We start from the raw sequence: 22,622 nt of genomic DNA, 5'->3' as shown, positions 1-22,622 counted from the left end.
GACTGAGAACACTAATGTGAACTTTAAACACACAAACCTCAAACCACAGTTAATTAGAAAAGTAATTGTGTAAGTTCATAATTTAAAGTAAGAAAACTTCTGTCCAGCCTATGTCAATGATTCTGGTTCCATTAATCTTAAAGAAGACCCAAAATGTATTTCTTATGATTTTTAAGGTCCTCTTTTACGGATCTGGCAGCTTACCTTTTCAACCAGTCCAGGCTTAGCTCAGTTCTTCAGCCCTGGGCTTTACATAGCCTGGTCTTAGGCCTCCTGCTCTCAGTAGCTCTCCTGAAATATATTTAGCTTGGTAGATTGGAGCAACAATTGAGCCCTAACAAAGTTAATGGTGGGCTGATGACAGAATAATACTCCACTCTAAAAAGACCGAATTCTTAATCCTTTACTCTAAGAATGTGTTTGACCACATAAAAGCAAAAATTACGTTTACAGGTAAACTGAGTTAAATGAGCTGGCTTGGTAATATCACAAACCTAACACCGGATTACCCAGGTGCATCCAGTGTAATCAGTGGTAGAATCAGGAGAAAAAAAATGAGAGCAAGTGAACAACTGTCAGCAGCATTATAGTAGTGTTGATGTGACGATGTATGCTGTCACCTTCCTTGACAGTGAGGTTTCAAGAAGCTGAAGAGTGTAGGAAACACTTTCTTCTCCACCAGAACCTCCAAAGGAGAGCACATCCAGCCAGCACCGTGATTTTTACCACAGCTCCCCACTGTAAGATGATGGAGTTGGTTCTAAGGTGCTATATTGTGTGAATCATAGCATCAGCCATAGGAACTAGAATAGCTCCTTTGCTGTGGGAAGCCGTCCTTGGCCCTAGGTTCATGGGAAAGCACTACCCTCTACAGCTCAGAAGCCCCTCTGACCATGCAGTTTCCACTGCTTCAGCATTAGACGTGGCTGAATGTGGAGTTCACTTACTGTATTTCCTTTTCCTTTCATTGAAGTACTAAACTCTGGAGTTCAAGTCATAGATTGTGTCCCCAGGCAAGCAAGTCAGTGTTGACTGTTCAGAGAACACTGGTTTTTTGGAATGTTAATGGTTGTGAGATGGTAAGAAAAGACCACCCAATGCCAGGCTCATTTGGAAACCTTGGTAAACAAGCTTCCTTATTTTTTTTAAACGCTTTTAGAAATACAGTCTTTATGTAAGTTTTTGGTTGTATTTTTTTATACGAGAGGCTTGGAGAGTATCTGGTACAAGTCATCCGTGTTTCCCAGCCAGACATCTGCTATCTCCAGCCACTACAAATCTAGATTGTTCTAAAACACTGCAGATTCTAGTACTGTTCTAGACACGTTGGCATATGTGTATTGTGCTCATGTACACGCATATTTGTGTAAATATATCTATATTGCATATACAGATAATCTAGTTTTCTAAATATATTATTCTGTACTTTGCTGTTGTTTTGCTGAAAAACTTGACTTGAGAAGGATTTTCAGCTCTTCAATTATGTACTATTCCCATGAAATAATTAAAGGAGTTAGAAAAGGAAAATGTTTTCCAAACATTTACATCACAGGCCTCATTCCTTTTTAAAGGACATCTCACAGGACAATTTTTGAGACATTCATGGTGCCCTCCTGAGAGTAGGAGCATCCTTGGGGGAAACACAGAAATCAGTAGTCCCAGGTAACTAGTGTGGCACAAGAACCATTGGCTTCAGAGCGAGGACAGCATCTCCTACCACCCTGGCCTTCAGCCTGACAGCTTACCACCACCGTCTCTGCTGTGTGCTGGGCAGATTGTTTGACATTAGTAAGCCTTCCTCAATACTGTCTACCTCATTCATTTAGTCATTTGTCACTGTTAATGCATGCAATTACTGGAATATTTGTGTGCCAAACATAGTGCCAGGTAAAATAAAACAGAGCCCTCCCAAGAAGGATTCATTTGTAGTGCACTGAGAAGCAGTCACAAATATCACCTGTGCCAACTCAACCCAGTAGATACACGAAGTGGAGCTGAAGATATTCAACAGTGGTTTGTAAAGTATGTATCAGCGTGTCCACTGATTATCTGATTGGTCACCAGAGCAATACTGTTTATCCAAATAAGTTCATCAGGTGATAAAAAATCTTTTGGTTCATTTTTATGAAATTTCGGTATAAGTGCTTCCATTTATGGGTGTATTTATCTAATGGTTGGTTTTAAACCTGAGTTTATATGCAGAACTCAACACAACCTTGTAGAATTGGTTCTCCCCATCTACCTTTACAGTGGGTCCCAGGGATTGAACTTTAGCCATCAGTGATGGGCTTGTATCAACTCTGTGGACCTGCTAAGCCATCTCCTTAATCCCCAATCGTCTTATTTTCAAATCTATTGCACATATTTTATAGGGAATTTTTATAGTTGGCCTTTTACAATGTTTATAAATCATTAAATGCATTATAAGGTTAAATATAGATATTTTTATTATTACTCTCTTGTTTTATTAAACATTTCACATATCATTTATGTGTTCTTGCTAACGTTTAAACAGCAGGGCCATGAGTAGTGGAAGATATCTGTCTAATTGGAAATAACTAATGAGTTTCTCTTGCTTGCCACTTTGGTTGCCAGGAGAGTTGGCCTCTCCTCCCTCACTTTCTCTGGCCAATGAATGACGTCTAGACCTGTGAATTCCAGACAGTGTGAGAGCCTCTGCTTTTATTGTGTCCTGTTGGCTTCAGTGTGTCAGTTTGTTTAGGAGAAGCCTTGGTTTTTATAAGGTCAGCTCAAAATTGGTCAGCTACTTTTCCCATCCTGACATCTGATATATTTCAGAGTTCTTAATTTGAAAGTTAACTAGTAACCTGGTGATTTCAAATCTTTAAGTTTATTATTTAAATATTTTGTTTAAATGATAGTCATATAGTTGAGTTGATAATATATAAATTTTCTTATAAAATGCATGAAAGGAACTCTGTTAAAGTCAGTTTGATAGTTGTCAGGTTGCTTAATCTCAGTGGAAACCTTATATTTTGATTCAATTTTGATGTTTTGTGGAGAGTTTTGCTTTGTTTTTTTTATGGGACTGTTTTTAGTTTTACTCGTGAAAACTTGATATTTGGCCTATTTTTTTGTTTTGCTTTTAAGATATAGTCTCGATGTATATCTATCTGGAAGCTAGCCCAGGCTCACATCAAACATGTAATCCTACTGCCTCAATGTCCCATGTGCTTGGATTACTGATACACCCCAGCAGTTCTTCAAACGTGTGTGTTTTTTTAATTTATGTGGTTTTGTGTGATGTGCACGCACTTGCGGGCAGATGTATGTGCCACTTTTCAAACTATGGGGGGATTAAAGAGAGGCTGGGACTGGAAGGAGGTGGAGAGAGGGCTGCGATCGGGACATAAAGTGAAGGAATAAATAAATTAATGGGGAAAAACTCAAAGTTTGACTGTGGGGACTTTTCTGACATAAGCAGAGCATTTGCCTCCAGCTGCTCTGCCGAGATGGTTGGGTGATGGTTCAGCTCTTGAATCTGTGACAGCTGCAAACTGAGAGTTTAATACGTCTTCCTTCATGAGAAAAAACATTGACTGTTTTCTCTTCTTTACAATAAATTACCTTCTGAACGATAAATCTTTGGTATAACAGTTTCCTTCCAGATTACTCTTCTCAGCAGCAGATAATTAATAATGGGTGAACTAATTCACCTAAAGCGTAAGCTCCAGCTGGCAGGATGACAGTGAGAGCCAGTGTTCGGCAAAAGTGGCAGCAGCTCAAGCTGCTGTCTTGAGTCACTCCTGTCTCCTTTTGCCCGTCTCTCTGCCTGTCTCTGCAGTTTTAGTCTTCATGGTCCAGACCGACTCGTTTGCTCTTTGATGGGCTCTTCTTTGGGCATCTCTTTTCCGTTTGCTGTAGTGACTATTGAGGGGGCAATGACAGCCATGTTTGCCGTCTACTGAAGATGTCTTCCCAATGCTCTGTTCCTATGTAACCCTGTCCCCCCACGCCCTCCCTGCAAGTACATGACTGGCTGGTGTTGCAGCTCTCCTTGCATTTAGACTAAGCTCTCTAACCTAGCATCAAAGCTCCTGGTCTTGTCTATGAATATCTTAACAACAGCCAAAGCTATAAGGTCTAGAACTCTGAGAAGATTGTCATAGAGGAGTTGAAAATATCCAGAAATGACATCTCATGGAAGAGCAGATAGAATATATATCCACAGTATATGCAGACATATACTGTATATCCACATATATATGCATACAACACATTCACACATGTACCACTGTTCAAAGACCAATTGCTTTTTGTGATTTTGTGATTCTGACTTTTGAGATTAGTTTTGTGGTTTTGACTTTTAGATAGAGCCATGCATTAGCATTCTTTTGTGCCTTGCTCTGTTGCTCAACATTTCTTTTGAGATTTGTGTACGTGTGTAACTGTATAGGAATCTATTGTGTGGAAGTTTAGTAAGAGCTGCACCACTTTCCTGGTGAGAACCATTCAGATAGTTTTTAGTCTTCACTATTAATAAATAACCCATCTATGGTTTTTATATATACATGCATAATTTCTTAATATATAGATACACAAATGGTTTTTTTGAGTATCTATCTACTGGTGAATTGCTGAGTCACAGGTACGGACATGTTCTTATCTTTGGCAAGTATATTAACTAGTTGTTTTTTGAAATAATTTTATTATTACTCTCTTGTTTTGTTAAACATATTTCACATATCATTTATGTGTTCTTGCTAACGTTTAAACAGCAGGGCCATGAGTAGTGGAAGATATCTGTTACATTTTGAAATAATTTTAAATGTTGACATTTAAATGTTAACATTACAGAACATTTCACAATGACAGATAATCATCTCCTGACCCTCACCTCTGAATTCTCCTTGTGGAGCCATTGTCTCATAGTAAACTCTCTGAAGTCTACCTGAATCCTAACTATTGATATAAACTTATAGTAATAATTCATTTTCTGTGAGCAAATTACAAGATTCTTGCCATCTATAAAATGTTAGGATTAAAAGACAGACTTGCAAGCATTATAAGAAAAAGGTGACTAGATGGTTTCTGAAAACCAGACTCATACTTTTTCCATTTTTTTCTTTATTTTTAAGATTACAATATAATTATACCATTCCTCCATTCCCGTTCTTCCCTCTAGGCCTTTACATATGCCCCTTTTTCTCTCTTTTAAATTCATAACCTCTCTTTCTTTTAATTGTTTTATATGCATATACGTATATAAATATAAATTCCCAAAGAAGTCCAAGCACGCCTTGCAGACGGCTCGCTGTTGAAGAGCCACCTGATGTGCTCTTCCCTAGGAAAGACTGTTTTCCTGTTCTCAGCATTCTTTAGTTGCCTGTAACTCCTGCGCAGGGCTGGAGCCTCTTTGGCTTTCCCCTGCCTCTATAGCATCTCTGTTGGTGCTGTCCTTATTCAGCTCTTGTTTAGGCAGCCATGCTGATGAGTGTGGCTTCTGACATTACTAGGAAACACATTCTCATAGCTCTTAGACTCTTTGCCCTCCTCTACCTCCTAAGGCTTTGTTGGTGTTGTTTGGTAGATGTGTCATTGGGATTGGCTCCACAACGCCGCATTTAGCTTGCTTGTGATTTTTTGTACTTTAATAAACCAACATAATCCCTGACTACATTCTAAACATTTAGCCTTATGCCCACAGGAAGTGTACTCTTCCTGTCTCATCAGGGAAACTTTGTAACAAAGTATCTGTTATACTTCCTTAACTCAGTGAGCTGTTCATAGCACATACATAATAAACATTGATTGAGTCAAACAGACACATATTAGAATGTAGGTGTCTCTGCCTCCCAAGTTCTGAGCTTGAGACTAGATGACACAGTGCCAGGCCCGAGGACAATGACAACTGTAATCAATTCTGCTAAGTTCCAGACAGCTAATGGTTAGTATACCCAAATTAAAATGAATGAAGGGTTTATAGCTAAACTTTCTAACACATAAAGATACCTCAAATGTGTTGTATATGACAGATATAATATGAAAAATTACACTCATAAAAAATAATCTCATCTTTAAAAAATGCTTAAATGTAAAACAAAATCTTCATTTTAGTTCTTTCTGCTTTCTGTAATTTACAAAATGGCTTTGAAATATTTGTCACTTGTAAAAGACACAAACTTTTCATTGATTGTGACAGTTCTAAACTTTTTCTGTTGATATGTGAAGATGAGACCTGAGAACCATGCGTTCCTGCCGAGGCGCAGTCCCCCCAGCACCTATCCTGTCTCAGTACCCAACAAGTACCAAACATGCTTCTTAAGCACTAGGCTTTAGACAGGCAGCAGGAGTCAGTGTGGCACGCGCAGGCTGTTTCTTTCTGTCTTGTCACTTCAGAGTACTCCTATTGTCTGCTGCTGATTTTTTTTTTTTTTTAAGCAGAATGATAGACTTGTCTTCTGGGGTACAATGTCTAGATAATGACAAAAATTGCAAGAATCCTTTTCAAGTCTAACTTTATAGTTGACATAATTCAATCCTCTATTTAGCTCAAGAGAATTAAAACCAGGAAAGACATCTCAGACAACAAAATATGTGTCTGTATGTGTGTGTGGATGGGTATATACGTGTAATGATAAGCTGATAATTATAGAGTATCTTTTTTCCTCTTATGGAATACATTTTAAATATTTGGTTGTATGCTATCATAGTTAAATCTGCATTTACTATTAATTTCCCAGGGGGTTTACTTGTCACCTTGATAACACATGAACACCTAGCACCTAGCACCTAGCACCTAGCACCTAGCACCTTAGCATAACAGGCTGCCTGCCTTTTGGCTTATTTGGAATAAAATTGACACATCCCGGGTTGGGGGTAGCTAGTCGTGGTCAATTGTGCATAGTCAAGAGGTCAAGGAGGACTGAGTAATAAATTCATTTTTAATGATCTGTGCAACTAAATGAAGGTGCCTGGATTTTAACATAATCACATATAGCTGACATTTCTGGGTTTCCTTTGGTTATTCTTTTATCTGTCACTACTAGGAAATCTTAATAACTTATACTTTGTTCAATGTTTAGCCACTGATAAGAACAGTTTCTGCATGTTCTATGGGAATGCACAAGCATTTTTATTGGCATCACCTAGTTTAATCCTCACTTCTCTCTTGAGGCACATGTCACCTGAGTTTTACAGGAACGAGAACTGAACACCCTGGACTGCCTAACGCCACACCACTGACTCACAGCCATGGGTCCTGACATCAGCCTTGTGCTCTTTCGGCTATCATAAGAAAAGCCATGACTGTGAAGCTGGAAACATGGAGATAATTCTATTATTGGATTGATTTGATCAAATCATGTCTCCCCCTAAAGTCCCCTCTAGTTGTTAATATTGAATAATATTTTGGGGGCTTTGTGGTGAACCACTGGCTGTGTTTATTCAAGGACACAAATTAATGGTCACTTTTGGCTGAGCTCTGAAATCCTTCAGCTTAGTCTTCTCCACCATGGTGGTCATGCCAGGGAACAAGGCTGTTGTCCTGGATTATAGAACTTCACTTACGTATAGTGAGGCAGTAGCTGGCTCCGTGCATCTGAAAAAAATTTAGTTTGCAATGTGTTTATTTCTAGACCCAGTAAAGGGTGTATTCCAGTATATTTCATCAGCATCTGCCATGGATATGGAGTCTTTCTTAATGATACACAAGTAATGAACCAATCAGCTGACCACTAGAGGAGACTCATGTGATCAGAGGCTACAGCAGCTGAGAGACAACATAAACATTAATGGGTAAAACAAATGCAGACACCCATAGCAAGACAATATGCAAAAAGTGAGGGAACTCACAACCCTCAACCCAAACAAGATTCTTCCACCAAAAACCTCCCCTGAGGGCTCAGCCCAATGGAATAGGAGGTGGCAAGAGCTTAAGAGCCAGAAGGGATGGAAGACACCAAGGAAGCAAGGCCCTCTAAATCAACATTATGGATGCACATACAAACTCACAGAGACTGCATGGTTCTGCACCAGATGGGCTTCTAGATTTGAAAGGAGAAGTGGACACATCCCTCTGGCCCTAACCCAGAAGCTCTCTATAATTGAAAACCACTTGCAAATGAAAATTTAGTTTTCTCCATGGAGTCTCACTTGGCCCAGCAATAGATGGCCAAGAGAAAATGTACTGTGGAGGTCCAAGTCATTCGTTGTTACTATTTAATTCTATTTTTATTTTATTAATTAATTTATTTATTTATATCTCTTTTTACCATACAGGTCCTTTGCATTTATAATAATGGCTTCCAACTTAGTGCCTGTGTAGGAGTCCTGAGTGTGTGAATGAGTGGGGTCTCTTCCTTGCAACTTCTTGTGGGCTCTTTTCCTTCTGTTTGTTTTATCCTATTTGATGTGTTAGTTTTTGTTCTATCTTAAATTATTTGATTATGATCCCTTAGAAGACTTTTTGTTTTCTAATGATAGAGGGAAAGGTGGTGGATCTGGATGTGAGGGGAAGAGGGGAAGAACGGGAGGAGTAGAGGGAGGGGAAACTGTAATCAGAACATATTATGTAAGAAAAAGAATCTATTTTTAACAAAAGGAAAAATAAAAATTAAAAATTATAAAGAACCTGAGAGATAACTCCTGATTTTCTTTCTACTGTAGGCTTGCCTCTTCACTGCCTCAGACCATGAAAGAGGAGAGTACCTCTGCTGAAAACATGTCTTTAGAAACCCTGAGAAACAGCAGCCCAGAAGATCTCTTTGATTAGATATAAACCCTAGAAAACAACACTGGTGTTCATTAAACTCTATACTTCATCCAGTTTCTTCGGATGAGAAGATAGACTTTCATCTTAGCAGCCATGGTTACTGTGTCTTACAGCTGCACTGTATTTACCCAATGGATTATACGAGTGTGTGATGATCAGATTGGATGACAGAGGGACACTTTCTTATTCCGTTGTTTGTTAAATCTGAGTTTTGTTGCAAAGAGCACATTTGTCGTATTTGTTTATACATTATTGTAACTTTCTAATGACTCTTGGAAGATTTTGGAAATAGAGCAAAAAAATCTTTAATTCCTTTTTTAATTGCACTTTAAATTATTTATGTTTGAACATTTTAATTTATGATGTGACACATACAAAATACATCTTTATCTTGTGTGTAAACAATCTGAAAATCTGATAGTTAATAAAAGTTTGTGTTCTTAAAGGAACTTTATTTAACTGAGTGCTTACTGTTAGGCATCCTGTGTCCCAGTGATGGTGGCCCCATACCCATGCACACATTGACAGTACTAGTTGGTCTTAGTGTATTATTTAAAAAATAGAAATAACCTTGGGAAGGGAACATATTGAAGAATATATGGAAGGAATTGGAGGAGAAATCGGGAGACATATTGCACTGTACGTATGTATGAAACTCTCAAGAATCAGGAAAGAAAAGCGAGTGTTTGCATATATAAATGTAACCATTTGGGGGAAAAGAAGACCCCAGTAACATTTTAGGCCCTTCTTCAAAGCAGAAATCATGCCCCATCTGTCACCAGTAAAAGCTGGTGCATTGCTTTTTCTAGTCACCCTTCTGCTTCCTAACCCAGTCCTGTCGTTTCCTTCAAGCTAAGATTGATTCCCTCCTACCAAAATCATGATGGACACCATAATGCCACATGCAGTATTTCGTCTATTCTGTGTCATCAGCATGTTTTATAGAGCTTACCACTCCTATTTTTTCCTCAGGGCTTTTGAGACAACATTTGTGCAGTGTGGTCATCTTTTATGCTGACCGCCTATTATTTGGCTTCTTGGGTGATTCTTCTCTGCTCAGAAGGTAAATGTTTGACCAGTAACTGTAGGTTCAGTCTTTAACACTCTGCTCTTCGTCATCTGTATCATCACCTTAGGTTTTAAGTGATTTAAAATGTCACATTTACTCTTATTGCCAAAGCTAATGAGAAAAGTTATAAACAGACTTACATGTACATATGTTTGGGGTGGGGGTGGGGGTTCCTACATTTTAGCCACGTATGGCTTGTGCTTATACTCTCATGTCATGACTTAGGAGGCCAAAGCTGCTGAAGAATTTTCCATTGATTTAAGGTCAGCCTGGATTGCCTAGTAAGCTCCAGCCTAGCCTAGGCACAAAAAAAAAAAGAAAGAAAGAAAGAAAGAAAGAAAGAAAGAAAGAAAGAAAGAAAGAAAGAAAGAAAGAAAGAAAGAAAGAGAAAAGAAAGAAATTTTATCACATTTCAGTTTTTTGATGGATTACATTTAAGAAAATCTATATATTTATAAATATACCAATTGCAAATACAATACCCAAATTTCTACTTAGTCATGCAGGAATGTTATTATACTATTGAATTTTCTATAATCTAAGATGCATGTATCTTAGCTCTTTCCAAGGGACTTTAAAATCTGATATACAATACAAGGAATTAAAAATATACAACCAATAGGTGTTGAGTAAATCTGTAAATTCAGTGATGAGTGTATTCCCAAAGTAATACTAGCAATAGCACCCGTATAGTTCATTATTTTTAGAATGTTTTAGATTTTTAGTTTATCTCTGTAGGCCAACAGATATTTTCACCCATCACTGTAACCCTTGGTTACAAAAGGGTAGGTACATACAGCTTCTAAGCACAAGTTGTTCATATCTTTTGGAGACAAGGAAAGCATGGCATTCTGTTTTATGCACAGTGTAGATAACACTCTACAATATGCTCAGATCCTGCTATTCCAGGCCATATGTACATCTATGGCTTCCCACTGTCTGTGCCTGAAAATAAAGTTCTCTGGAGAGCACTGGCTGGCTTGAAAGGCACAGAAACAGAGTCTGAATGCGGGTGACTCTTTGAATGTTAGTATCCCCACTTCTAACATAAATGGATTTCATTTCTGAGGGATTTTTTTTCAGCTTAAAATTCATAGGTTGGGTCTAGCATCAGATATGGTACAGTATTTATTAAGGAAGAAAAAAGAGGCCCTGCACAAGCAGAGGTGTCTTTATTATATAATTTTAAAAGGTCAGAGATCTACTTTAGAAAAGGTTTGCTTCATGACCTATAATCAGATTTATAAACTACAGGACTCTGTGTTTTTGAGCCAAACAAGTCTTTATTGGGTGTTTGATGCAACAAATGTTTACTAAGGAGAGGTTATACACAAAGTACAGACCAGGGCCATCTGGAGAAATAAAGGATAAATCTATTCATTTTATGAACAGTTGCTGATCATTTGTGCTAGTTTTTGTTGCTGGCATTAGCTTTGGTAGTGAGCACAACAGGTAAGCATCCTTTTGTCACAGAGCATATATGTGTAAATGAAGCTTGGTGTACCTCAAAACAAGGCTGAAACTACCCTGTAATTAACTCTGAATTCACAGAGCTCTTTTAGGATATCTGACAATAAGAAAAAAAAATAAATGTTGGTCCATGAGACTTTTGCTAGGCAAAACCCAGAAAATCAACCATCATCCTTTCGTGTAATTCCTATACTCAAGCATAATTTTTAGAATCCTTCACAAATATCTGACATCCAAAGTCAAAGTTAGCCTCTTCATTTTACCTGTGGGTTGATAATTCCAGAAAAAAAGATGATGTTCTTCCTCATCCTAATGATATTGTAAGGGGAAATGTTGACACCCACAAGACCTCCCCAGGTAACATTTATGGCTGTTGTCTAGATTCAAATTCTTTATTCTGTGATATTCTAGGAAATTCTTAAAAGGAAATTTCATAGCTGTTCCATGAGTTAACCTAAAATTATTTTCTCTGTATCCTAATTGTAAAAAGTGCCCTGAAATGATTGTCTGTTTTCTCTCTTTCTTCCCAGTAACTTTCTTATCTCCTCAGTATAGAATGCTATCTGGGTTACACTTGCCTTGTGATTAACCTGCTCAATAATCACTTCATTTACCCATGATTTTATTTCCTCCCCCATATTTGAATAAAATTCAACATGAATTTTACTGCTCACTTATTGAGTTTTTTTTTTCTTCCCTTCCATCCATCCTTGGAAGAACTCCATCTGAAATTCTCATCTCAGAGCAGGTTTTCACACCAAGATCTCACTGACCCAAAAGACTCTTGATTCTACCTCCATATTGATAAAGGATTTTTTTTTTCTCCATAAAATATCAGGAGAGATTTTGGTGACCAAAATCCTAGTTGAAGGAATGTGGTTGTGTCTTGAACTGTTTGCTATGTTTATAAAGAGTTTGAAATTTGATGGTGATCTCAAATATACTAGCCAGTCAAATGTAAGTAGAGTAAATAGTGTTTATGGAATCTGCTTATAGAACACCCCACTATAAACTCTGCCTGTGAGCTATACTGTTTGCCAAAATCTGTGACTGACATAAGAGCTTTTATGAAAGTAATAGTCTTAGGGCTATCATCCAGAAATCTAGAAAGGGTGACAACATCAAAGGAGAAGGTCATGCTCAGGTACCCTACCAAGATGGTAACCATGTGGATGTCATGTGTTCCCACTAGAAATCTTGGAAGAAACCTTTTGTATTTTTTTTAGAGAACTTACTGATGGTTGAGAGCAAAAACAAGGAAGATTTATTGGTTGTTTGCTGTTTTCTGTTACTCGGTGATGGCTTGGATTCCTTGCTCATATTTGAATTCCTGAAGCTACAGAGAAGCCCTTCATTCAAAAACAGAACTACAGGAACCAAAGTAACTAGTGAAGTAGGTCAAATATTTCTAGAAAAGGATTGCCCCACCAGCACCACCAGCACCACCACCAAAAAAAAAAAAAAAAAAAAAGATTGATCGTGATTTTGAGGATTTTGAGCCACAGCTAGACAATATGGTACACATTGTTTTATGCAATTTTCTGCTACCTTATTTCCCAGTCCTCATCAAGGTAATGAGACTGAGAGACCAGAAAATTAAATGACTTAAGATGGGTGCATGGATTATTTAAAAACATATTTTCTGCAGACGCCAATATGTAATTTAGGGAGAAAATTAAAGGAGGAGGCAGAGTAGAAAGAAGGAGGAGAGGAGAAGGAGGAAGAGGAGGAGAATCAGCAGCAGCAACTCTGAGCAAACTGGCAGAGAGAAGAGGACTCTCTGGACTCATGAGGAGGTTAGGCAATGCCTGATGTGGCCCTGATACTTTGCTTTTCAAAGCTAGATCTAATGTATGCATACTGTGAAACACTTCCTGTTTCCTTCCTTTCCTGTAGTTTTATTAATTAAATGACTCTTTAAGTAGGTGTAGGGGGTATTACTAAACCAGCAAGGAAATTTAATACATGGGATACCAGGAAAAGGCTAGGAGGTAAGTAAAGTTTTTGAACTCCCCTTCAAGAATCCTTGAAATTTGTCTGAAGGGAAATCTGTGCAGTATGAAATATAGGGGATAGACAGGTCTAGAAGATTCTCAATGGAAGGATGGAGATAACTTAGTGGATCTGTGCTCTGAGTGAAAATTTGGAAAGAGTCAGGAGCCAGACACAACCATGTACAGCCAAAGGTTCAGACCTGTCTGTAGACTGTGCAGCTTTTTAATTTCTAAGGTGTGTGGAACATCATCAAACTGTACATCATACCCAGGAACATTCACCAACTAAGTATTTCCAACACCTTTGGAAATGAACTAATTTTGATTCATACCAAGAAACATTCATACATTGACTTAACAATCTGCACGCTGAAAACCAGTAGAGACAGAAACTCTTAATCCATCTCTCTTGAGAGGATGTCTGTCTGGAGCTTGAGTCACATCTTCAAGAATGATTTTGGGTATGTTATAGGCTCTGATAGAATTAGTTTCCTGACACCTGAAGTTGTGAATAGGTGTACCGCACCCCACCCCACAATTCGACCTGCTTCCCAGGAGGTCTACTGGTACCCTAGCAAGCATAGTAGCCCTGGGCTCTGCCCCACCCTATTGCAGCTCCATCCTCCTTCCAGCTTTGCACCTACACCTGCAGTTGCTGATCAGCACTCCTCTTCCTAACCCATAGGTCTACCTGCCTCCCAGGAGGTCTGCTCTAATCAGAGACACACCACTGAGACACCACCCCCCCCCCCAGTCTTAATTCCCCCACTTGCTGGGATCCCAGCATTCTCCTTCTAGTCCACATTTACACAAGCAGTCCTGGCTTGGCACACCTCACCCCAACATAGAGCTCCACCTGCCTCCCAGGCAGTCTACTCTAACATGATCATGAAGGTCCAACTGCTTACTGGGAGGCCTGTTCCAACCCAGGACACCCAGGTCAGCCAACAAGAGAGACAGATAGCAGAAAGGCCATCAGAAGAACATAATCAACAGAAGCAAATGCAATATGGCATTTTCCTACTATACCAAGACTCAGATATCTTAACACACCTAAAGAGTAAGACTGTGACCTTAAACCTCTTCTCATGAAGATGATAGAGGCCTTTAAAGAGGATATAATTCTCTTAAAGAAATACAGGAAAATGCAATCAAACAGGTATAAGCCCTTAAAGAGGAAACAAAAAATTCCTTAGAGAAATACAGGAATACACTACCAAACCGATGAAGGAAAAGAATAAAACAGTTCAAAACCTAAAAATGGAAATGGATACAATAAATAAAACACAAATGGAGGTAACTCTGGAGATGGAAAAACCTAGAAAACAGTACAGAAACTACAGACACATCACAAAAATACAAGAGATGGAAGAGAGATTAGGCATAGAAGATACCATAGCAGAAAGTGATACATCACTCAAAGAAAATGCCAAATGTAAAAAGTTCCTAACTTAAAACATTAGGAAATTTGGGACACTATGAAAAGACCAAACATAAGAATAATAGGAATAGAAGAGGGTGAAGATTGACAGTGCAAAGGGCCAGAAAACATCTTCAACAAAATCATAGAAGAAAATTTCTCTAATCGAAAGAAAGAGATGCTTATAAATGTACAAAACAGCTTACAGAACACCAAATAGTTTGGACTAGAAAAGAAAGTCCTCCCACCACGTAATTATAAAAACACTGAATAAACAACAAAAAGGAATATTAAAAGCTATAAGGGAGAAAGGCCAAGTGACATAAAAAGGCAGACTTTTCAGAATTATACCTGACTTCTCAGCAGAGACTAAAAGCCAGAAGATCCTGGACAGATGTCTTGCAGACCCTAAGAGACCACAGATGTTAGCTCTAACTACTGTGCCCAGCAAAACTCCCCATCAACATAGATGGAAAAACAAAGATATTCCATGACCAAGCCACATTTAAACAATATCTTTCTACTAACCCAGCCCTACAGAGGATACTAGAGGGAAAACAAAACAAGGTAACTATACACAAGAAATTAATCATCTCAGAGCAAAACCAAAAGAAGAGAAACACACACATCATAATAACACCTCCAACATCAAAATAACAGTAACTAACAATCACTGGTCATTAATATCTCCCAAAATCAATGGACTGAATTCACCAATAAGAACACACAGCCTAACAGAAAGGATACATGAACAGGATCCATCATTATGCTGTATACCAGAAACACTCCTCAGCAACAAAGACAGACACTACCTCAGAGTAAAGGGTTGGAAAAAGATTTTCCAAGCAAATTGACCCAAGAAACAAGCTGGAGTACCCATTTTAATAACCAATAAAATAGACTTTCAACCACAAGTTATCAAAAGAGTTGAGAAAGGATACTTCATACTAATCAAAGGAAAAATCTATCAAGATGATAACTCAGTTCTGAATATCTATGCTGCAAAAGCAAGGGAACCCACGCTCATAAAAGAAACATTACTAAAGCTCATATCACACATTAAACCCACACAATAATCAGGGGGGTCTTCCACATCCCACTCTCAAGATAGAAACTAAACAGAGAAACAATGAAACTAATGGATATTATAAACCAAATGGATTTAACAAATAGACCCTTCCACACCTTCCCCCAAAAAAGACTATACCTTCTTAGCACCACAAGGAACTTTCTCCAAAATTGGCCATATAATAGGGCACAAAGCAAGCCTTAACAGATAGAAGTTTGAAATAACCTCATACATTTTATCAGATCACCATGGGTTAAGGCTGTACCTCAACAACAACAAAACAACAGAAAGCCCACATACTCAATAAAACCAAACAACTCTACTCAATAATAATTCGGTCAGGGAAGAAATAAAGAAATTAAAGACATTCTAGAATTCAATGAAAATGTAGGCACTACATATCCAAACTTATGGAACACAATGAAAACAGTGTTAAGAGGAAAATTCATAGCCCTAAGTGCCTTCATAAAGAAATTAGATAGATCTCATTCTAACAACTTAAGAACACTGAAAGCTCTAGAACAAAAGAAGCAAACATACACAAGAGGAGTAGATGGCAAGAAATTGTCAAACTCAGAGCTGAAATCAATCAACTAGGAAAAAAAGAGAACAATAAAGGAGGAACCAAAACCAGGAGCTGGTTCTTTGAGGAAATCAACAATGTAGACAGACCCTTAGCCAAAGTAACTAAAAGACAGAAAGACAAAGCACAAATTAACAAAACCAGAAATGAAAAGGAAGATATAAAAACAGAAGACAGAAAATTCAAAATATCATTAGGTCATACTTCAAAAGCCTGTACTCCACAAAACTGGAAAATTTAAACAAAATGAGTAATTTTCTAGACAGATACCACTTACCAAATTTAAATCAAGATCAGGTAAATTATCTAAACAGTCCTAGAACCCCTACGGAAATAGAGGCAGTCATTTAAAAAAAAAAAATCTCCCAACCCCAAAAAGCCCAGGGCCTGTTGGTTTCAATGTAAAATTCAACCAGACTATCAAAGAAGAGCTAATATCAATACTTCTCAAAGTATTCCACAAAAATAGAAACAGAAGGAACACTACCTAATTCATACAATGAGGCCCTGATCCCTAAACCACATAAAGACTCGACACAGAAACATTTGATGCAAAAATACACAAAAAATTGTCACAAACAGAATCCAGAAACATATCAAAAACATCATTCACCACAATCAAGTAGGCTTTAGCCCAGGAATACAAGGATGGTTCACTATAGGAAAATCCATCAATGTAACCTACTATATAAACAAACTGAAAGAAAAAAATCACATGATCATCCCATTAGATGCAGGAAAAATCTTTCATAATCTAACATAGCTTCCTGTTAAATGTCTTGGAGAGATTAGTGATTCAAGGCACATACCTTAACGTATTAAAAACAATACGCAGCAAACCAACAGCCAACATCAAATTAAATGGAAACTTGAAGCAATCTCACTAAAATCAGGGAGAAGAAAAGGCTGCCCACTTTCTCCCTATCTATTCAATATAGTACTTGAAGTTCTAGCCAGAGCAATAGGACAAAAGGAGATGAAGGGGATACAAATTAGAAAAGAAAAACTAAAGGTACCACTATTCCAGCATGATATGATAGTATATATAAACAATCCCCAAAATTCTCCCAGATAACTCCTACGGGTGATAAAAACTTTAGCAAAAGTGGCTGGATATAAAATTAACTCAAAGAAATCAGTAGCCTTCCTTTATACAAATGATAAATTGGCAGCAAAAGAAATGAGAGAAACCATACCCTTCACAATAGGCACAAATAGCATAAATATTTGGTGTATCTCTAACCAAGCAAGTAAAGGATCTGTACGCCAAGAACTTCAAGTCCCTGAAGGAAGTAGTTGAAGAAGATATCACAGGATGGAAATATCTCCTATGTTCATGAATCAGTAGGATTAACTATATTGGATTTTCATATGAAAATGACAATTGTACCAAAAACAATCTACAGATCCAATGCAATCCCCATCAAGATTTCAACACATTTTTTTATAGACCTTAAAAGAGAAATTTCTCAACTTTGTATAGAAAAACAAAAAACCCAGGAAAGTCCAAAAATCCTGAGCAATAGAAGAACTTCTGGAGGAGTAACCATCCCTGACTTCAAGTCACCATCCCTGACTTCAAGCTGTACTACAGAGCAATAGTGATAAAAACAACAACAAGTAAAAAGTGCATGATGGTTTTGGTCCAGAAACAGACAGATTGAACAATGGAATTGAATCAAAGACCCAAAAAATAAACCCACACACCCAAGGACACTTGATTTTTGACAAAGAAGGCAAATCGATACAAAGAAAAAAGAAAGCATATTCAACAAATGGTGCTAATTTAACTGGAAGTCTTCATGCAGAAAAATAATAAATAATAAATAAATCAATATTTATTACCCCACACAAAACTCAAGTCTAAGTGGACCAAAGACCTCAACAGAAATCTGGATACTCTGAATCTTATAGAAATAGCCTTGAACACATTAGTACAAGAAACACCTGAACAGAACACCAATGACTCAGACTCTAAAGTCAACAATGAATAAATGGGACCTCATGAAACTGAAAAGCTTCTGTAAGGCAAACAACACTGTTAATAGGACAAACTAGGAACCTACAGATTGGGAAAAAATTCACTAGCCAAACATCTGACAGAGGGTTGGTTTCCAAAATACATAAAGAAACTCAAGAAACTCCAACAAACTAAGTAGCACAATTTAAAATTTTAAAATTTAAAAATGAGGCACAGAGCTAAACAGAATTTTCAGCAGAGAAGTCCCAAATGGCTGAGAAGCACTTGAGGAAATGCACACCGTCCTTAGTCATCAGGGAAATGCAAATCAAAAGGACCCTGAGTTTCTACCACACACTAATCAGAATGGCTAAGATAAAAGACTCAAGTGGACAGCACATGCTGGTGAGAACTGGAGAAAGGGGAACGTTCCTCAGTTGCTGATGGGATTGCAAACTCTGGAAATCAATCTGGAGATTCCTCAGAAAATTGAAAATTGTTCTACCTGAAGACCCAGCTATACCACTCCTCACATATACCACAAAGATGTTCCACTGTACCACAAGGACATGCACTCTACTATGTTCATAGCAGCTTTATTTGTAATAGCCAGAAACTGGAAACAAACCAAATGTTCCTCAACCAAAGAAGGAAACAAATGCAGAAAACGTGTTTTCTTTACACAGCCGAATACTAGTCAGCTATTAAAAACAAAGACATCATGAATAACCTGAACCCAAAAGGACATGCATGGTATGTACACACCTGATAAATGGTTATTAGCCATAAAGCAGAGACTGCTCATGATACACCACACAGACCTAAAGAAGTTAGACACGAAGGACGGCACAACGGAGGTTCCCTGAATCACACTTAGAAGGGGAAGCAAAATAGGCATAGGAAGAAGTGAGAGGAAGGAAAGGGGATGGGAGAGGGGAGGGAAAGGAGAATGGAGACTCAGGATCAGGTGTGCTGAGAGACAGGAAAGACACTCAGAAGGCCAAGAGAATAAATGGAAGGAAATGTACAACTACTGGAACTAGAGGGGACAGGATTCTTTAGGAAGTCCCAGAGACCTGAGATGGTGGAAGCTCCCAGGAGTCAAGTCACATGACCTTAGACAGCATGTCTAACAGTGGGAACATGAAACCCGAAGAAGCCACCTCCTGAAACCAGGCAGGTCTCCCAGTGGAGGGATAAAGACATCAACCCACCCTCAAAACTTTCAACCCAAGATTTGCCCTGTCTTAAAAAAAAAAAAAAAAAAAAATGGAGCAGAGACTGAGGTAATGGCCAATCAATAACCACTTGAACTTGAAACCCATCCCATAGGCAACCACCAATCCCTGACAGTTTTTAATGATACTTTGTTATGGTTACAGACAGGAGCCTAGCATAACTGCCCTATGAGAGGCTCTAACCAGCAGTTGATAAAAAAACAGATGCGCTCCCAGTCAAACATTGGTTGAAAGTTGGAGACTCTTATGGAACAGTTGAGAGAAGGATTGAGGGCCCTGAACGGGATGGGAGCCCCACCGGAAGACCAACAGAGTGAATGATCCTGGACCACTAGGAGCTCTCAGAGTCTGAGTTACCAACCAAAGAACCTATGTAGTAGATGTGCAGCTCAGTCTCCATGTGGTCCTCCCAACTACTAGAGCAGAGACTCTCCCTAAAGCTGTACCCTGACTATGTCAATTGCTTTCTCTACAGGGCTGCCTTGTCTGGCATCAGTGGGAAAGAATGGGCCTAATCCTGCAGACTTTCAATGTGAGGATGGAGGGATACCCAGTGGGGACCAACCATCTCAGAGAAGAAGGGGAGGGGGAATGGGGATAGCATCTCGGGGGGGGGGGGTGCGGTTGGGGAAGGGGCAGCATTTGGGATGTAAATAAATAAATAAATGTAATTTTTAAAAATTTAACAATGTGATAATATTCAAATGAATACTATTTCTTAATAGTAAATTAAGAAATAATTTACTATTGTGAATAGTAAATTATTACCTTGTGAATCCACACACTGGTGCCATTCAAGGGTTGTGAAATTATATAAAGGATCGTGAAAGAGGTTCCTAAACCCTAAAAGACAACATTAGTAGCTAACATTTGTTCCCTGAGATTTTGATCCCACAGCAGTTAGAAGACACAGAGTATCCTTCCCCCAAGCAAACAATGACAACCAGAAAGTACACTCTCTTTTTAAAAGTGTCAAATTATATCTTGTTTCCAATTGAACAATTTTTATCATTATCTTTTGAGCAGGGGCCATAAGGCGGCCCCTATGTCTCCACAGACTTTGGGTGGGCAAGTGTGTGAGGAGTCACTTTTTTTTTTATTTCTTGAATGATTTTTGCAGTAACTTATTTTCCTTTCTTTTATTTTTCAGACTATATATAATTATACCATTTCTCCCCAACCCTTCCTCCACCCAAACCCTCCTTTATACCTCTTTTTGTTTTCTTCCAAATTCATGGACTCTCTTTTACTTAATTGGTACCACATACATATAACCAGCACAGTCTGTATAATCCTACTTGCATGTACGTCTTCAGGGGTGACCATTTTATATTGCATAACCAATTGATGTGCTCTTCGATGGAAAAGACTATTTCTCTCACTTTCCACACTCCTTTGTTGCCTGTAGGGTAGAGTGAGGTCTCACTCTCTTGCCCTGTCCACTTTGGCATGTCTCCTGTTCTTCTCCTTCTTTGGGTCTTGTTTGGGCAGTCATTTTGGTGAGACTTTGGCTTCTGCCATATGGTTATTTAAATATTTATCATGCATTGGTCTTCTAGTGTTTTTGAATTAATTATGCTTTTCTATCAGCATCCTTTGGGTAACTATCAGAGAAGCAATTACAAGTCCTCTATAATGGTCCCTAAAAGTATAATACAACCATGGATAAGGTCTTAAATAGAACAACTACCAGCATCCCGGCAGCCTAGACACAGGTGCCACCATTGTCCATCAGAGTCATCCATCAGTCCTGCTAATAGAACAACTCTAACAGACTGGCCTCATAAAGAAATGTGAGTTTAGTTCTTATTTTATTCTACTCAATTAAAGAATCACTGAGAAACCTGCCCTGCATTTTCAACACATGTTTCCAATTAGTGCTGCAGAGCAGGCCCCTGACTTGATAAAAGCATTGACGTGTACCTTCAGTGCCTGTACAATGTACGCTTTCATTTTACAAGGTGAACAAAATGCAGCTTTAAATATCTTTTTAAAATGTTAACAAAAACTCAGAGGTATAAGCTTAGGGAAAGGTGTAGAGAGGGAAGGCCATGTTGTTTGAATTGCAAGCGAGAGATTTCTAGAACTGTATGTGTACAGAGGGGTTTATTTGCCCAAGTCTGCACTGAACACTTGCAAGCTTGTGTGCAAAAAGCATTATGGCTCCTGGGAATTGCACTCTAAGGCCATTAGATGGGAACTTAGTTACCTCAGGAAATACAACTTACTGTACAGTAAATTTGTTTCAGACGACCATTCTGCTCAAAAGGCAACAGAACTCCCCATTCAAGTAAATTGTTTCAGAGCCTGCCATAAACTGATGGGATACTTCCCTGCATGGGGGGGGGGTTGGGGGGGGGGGCTTCTGAAAAACTGCTAGACGCTCAGTGTGGTTTTTAAGTAGCAAAATAAAGTGAGTGTCCCAGAATCTGGAAATTTGATGTAGGCATACTTAGTTTAGGTCATCAGACCATACTGTCTGTGAAAATAAAAGAAATTTACAAGAGGTTATGTAAGATAAATAACATGTTACATGTTTTATGACTCTACTGCATGTTGTGTACCCTCCACAGATCTAGAAACACGGGGATGACTTTCCATTCTGGGTCAGGAGAAAGCATGATGTCTTCAGAAGGCTAAGATACTAACGCTGTATATGCTTGGTTCCTGCATAAAGTATTGAGCAAAACTCTCAGTGTCTGGCCTTTGTGTTCCCAGATACCACTCAGCTCTGTGCCATTATACTCAGACTAGAGAAGTGTGCCATCAAGAGCAAAAGTCTCCACCCTCTAGACACACCACCAATTGCACAATTCGGAAATGCAGTTACTAGTGCAAGGCAAAATCAAAACTCTGATAAGGTAAAACTGACTAAATCAATTTTTTTCTAATTTCATCCAGAGATGAAATTATCAATTAATATTAATAAATATTATTAATTAATTTCATTGAAATGGACTTTCTGGTGATTTATGTGTCAGATTCTGTGACAACAATTGCTGGTGTCCTCTTTTTTGTCTTACAACTATACAGCAGTTCTCCACTTCTACTGTGAAGGCACCACAAAGGAATGACCCAAAAGCCA

The 22,622-nt window shown here is 38.4% G+C and overlaps 1 protein-coding gene across 2 annotated transcripts in view; it reads left to right on the top strand.

Moving 5' to 3' along the window:
• Positions 1-9,183, top strand: part of Xrcc4 (X-ray repair cross complementing 4) — a 202,862-nt gene extending 193,679 nt beyond the window's left edge. For both annotated transcript variants that reach the window (XM_076927117.1, XM_076927118.1), the window contains exon 8: positions 8,629-9,183. In XM_076927117.1, coding sequence (XP_076783232.1) covers positions 8,629-8,734 — 106 coding nt within the window. In that variant the 3' untranslated portion in view covers positions 8,735-9,183. The remainder of the gene's footprint in view (positions 1-8,628) is intronic.
• The last annotated feature ends 13,439 nt before the right edge of the window (positions 9,184-22,622 follow it).

This window comes from Arvicanthis niloticus, chromosome 29, assembly GCF_011762505.2.
Source record: "Arvicanthis niloticus isolate mArvNil1 chromosome 29, mArvNil1.pat.X, whole genome shotgun sequence".
NCBI classification, from domain to species: domain Eukaryota; kingdom Metazoa; phylum Chordata; class Mammalia; order Rodentia; family Muridae; genus Arvicanthis; species Arvicanthis niloticus.
This window is presented reverse-complemented; position numbering and strand designations above follow the sequence as displayed.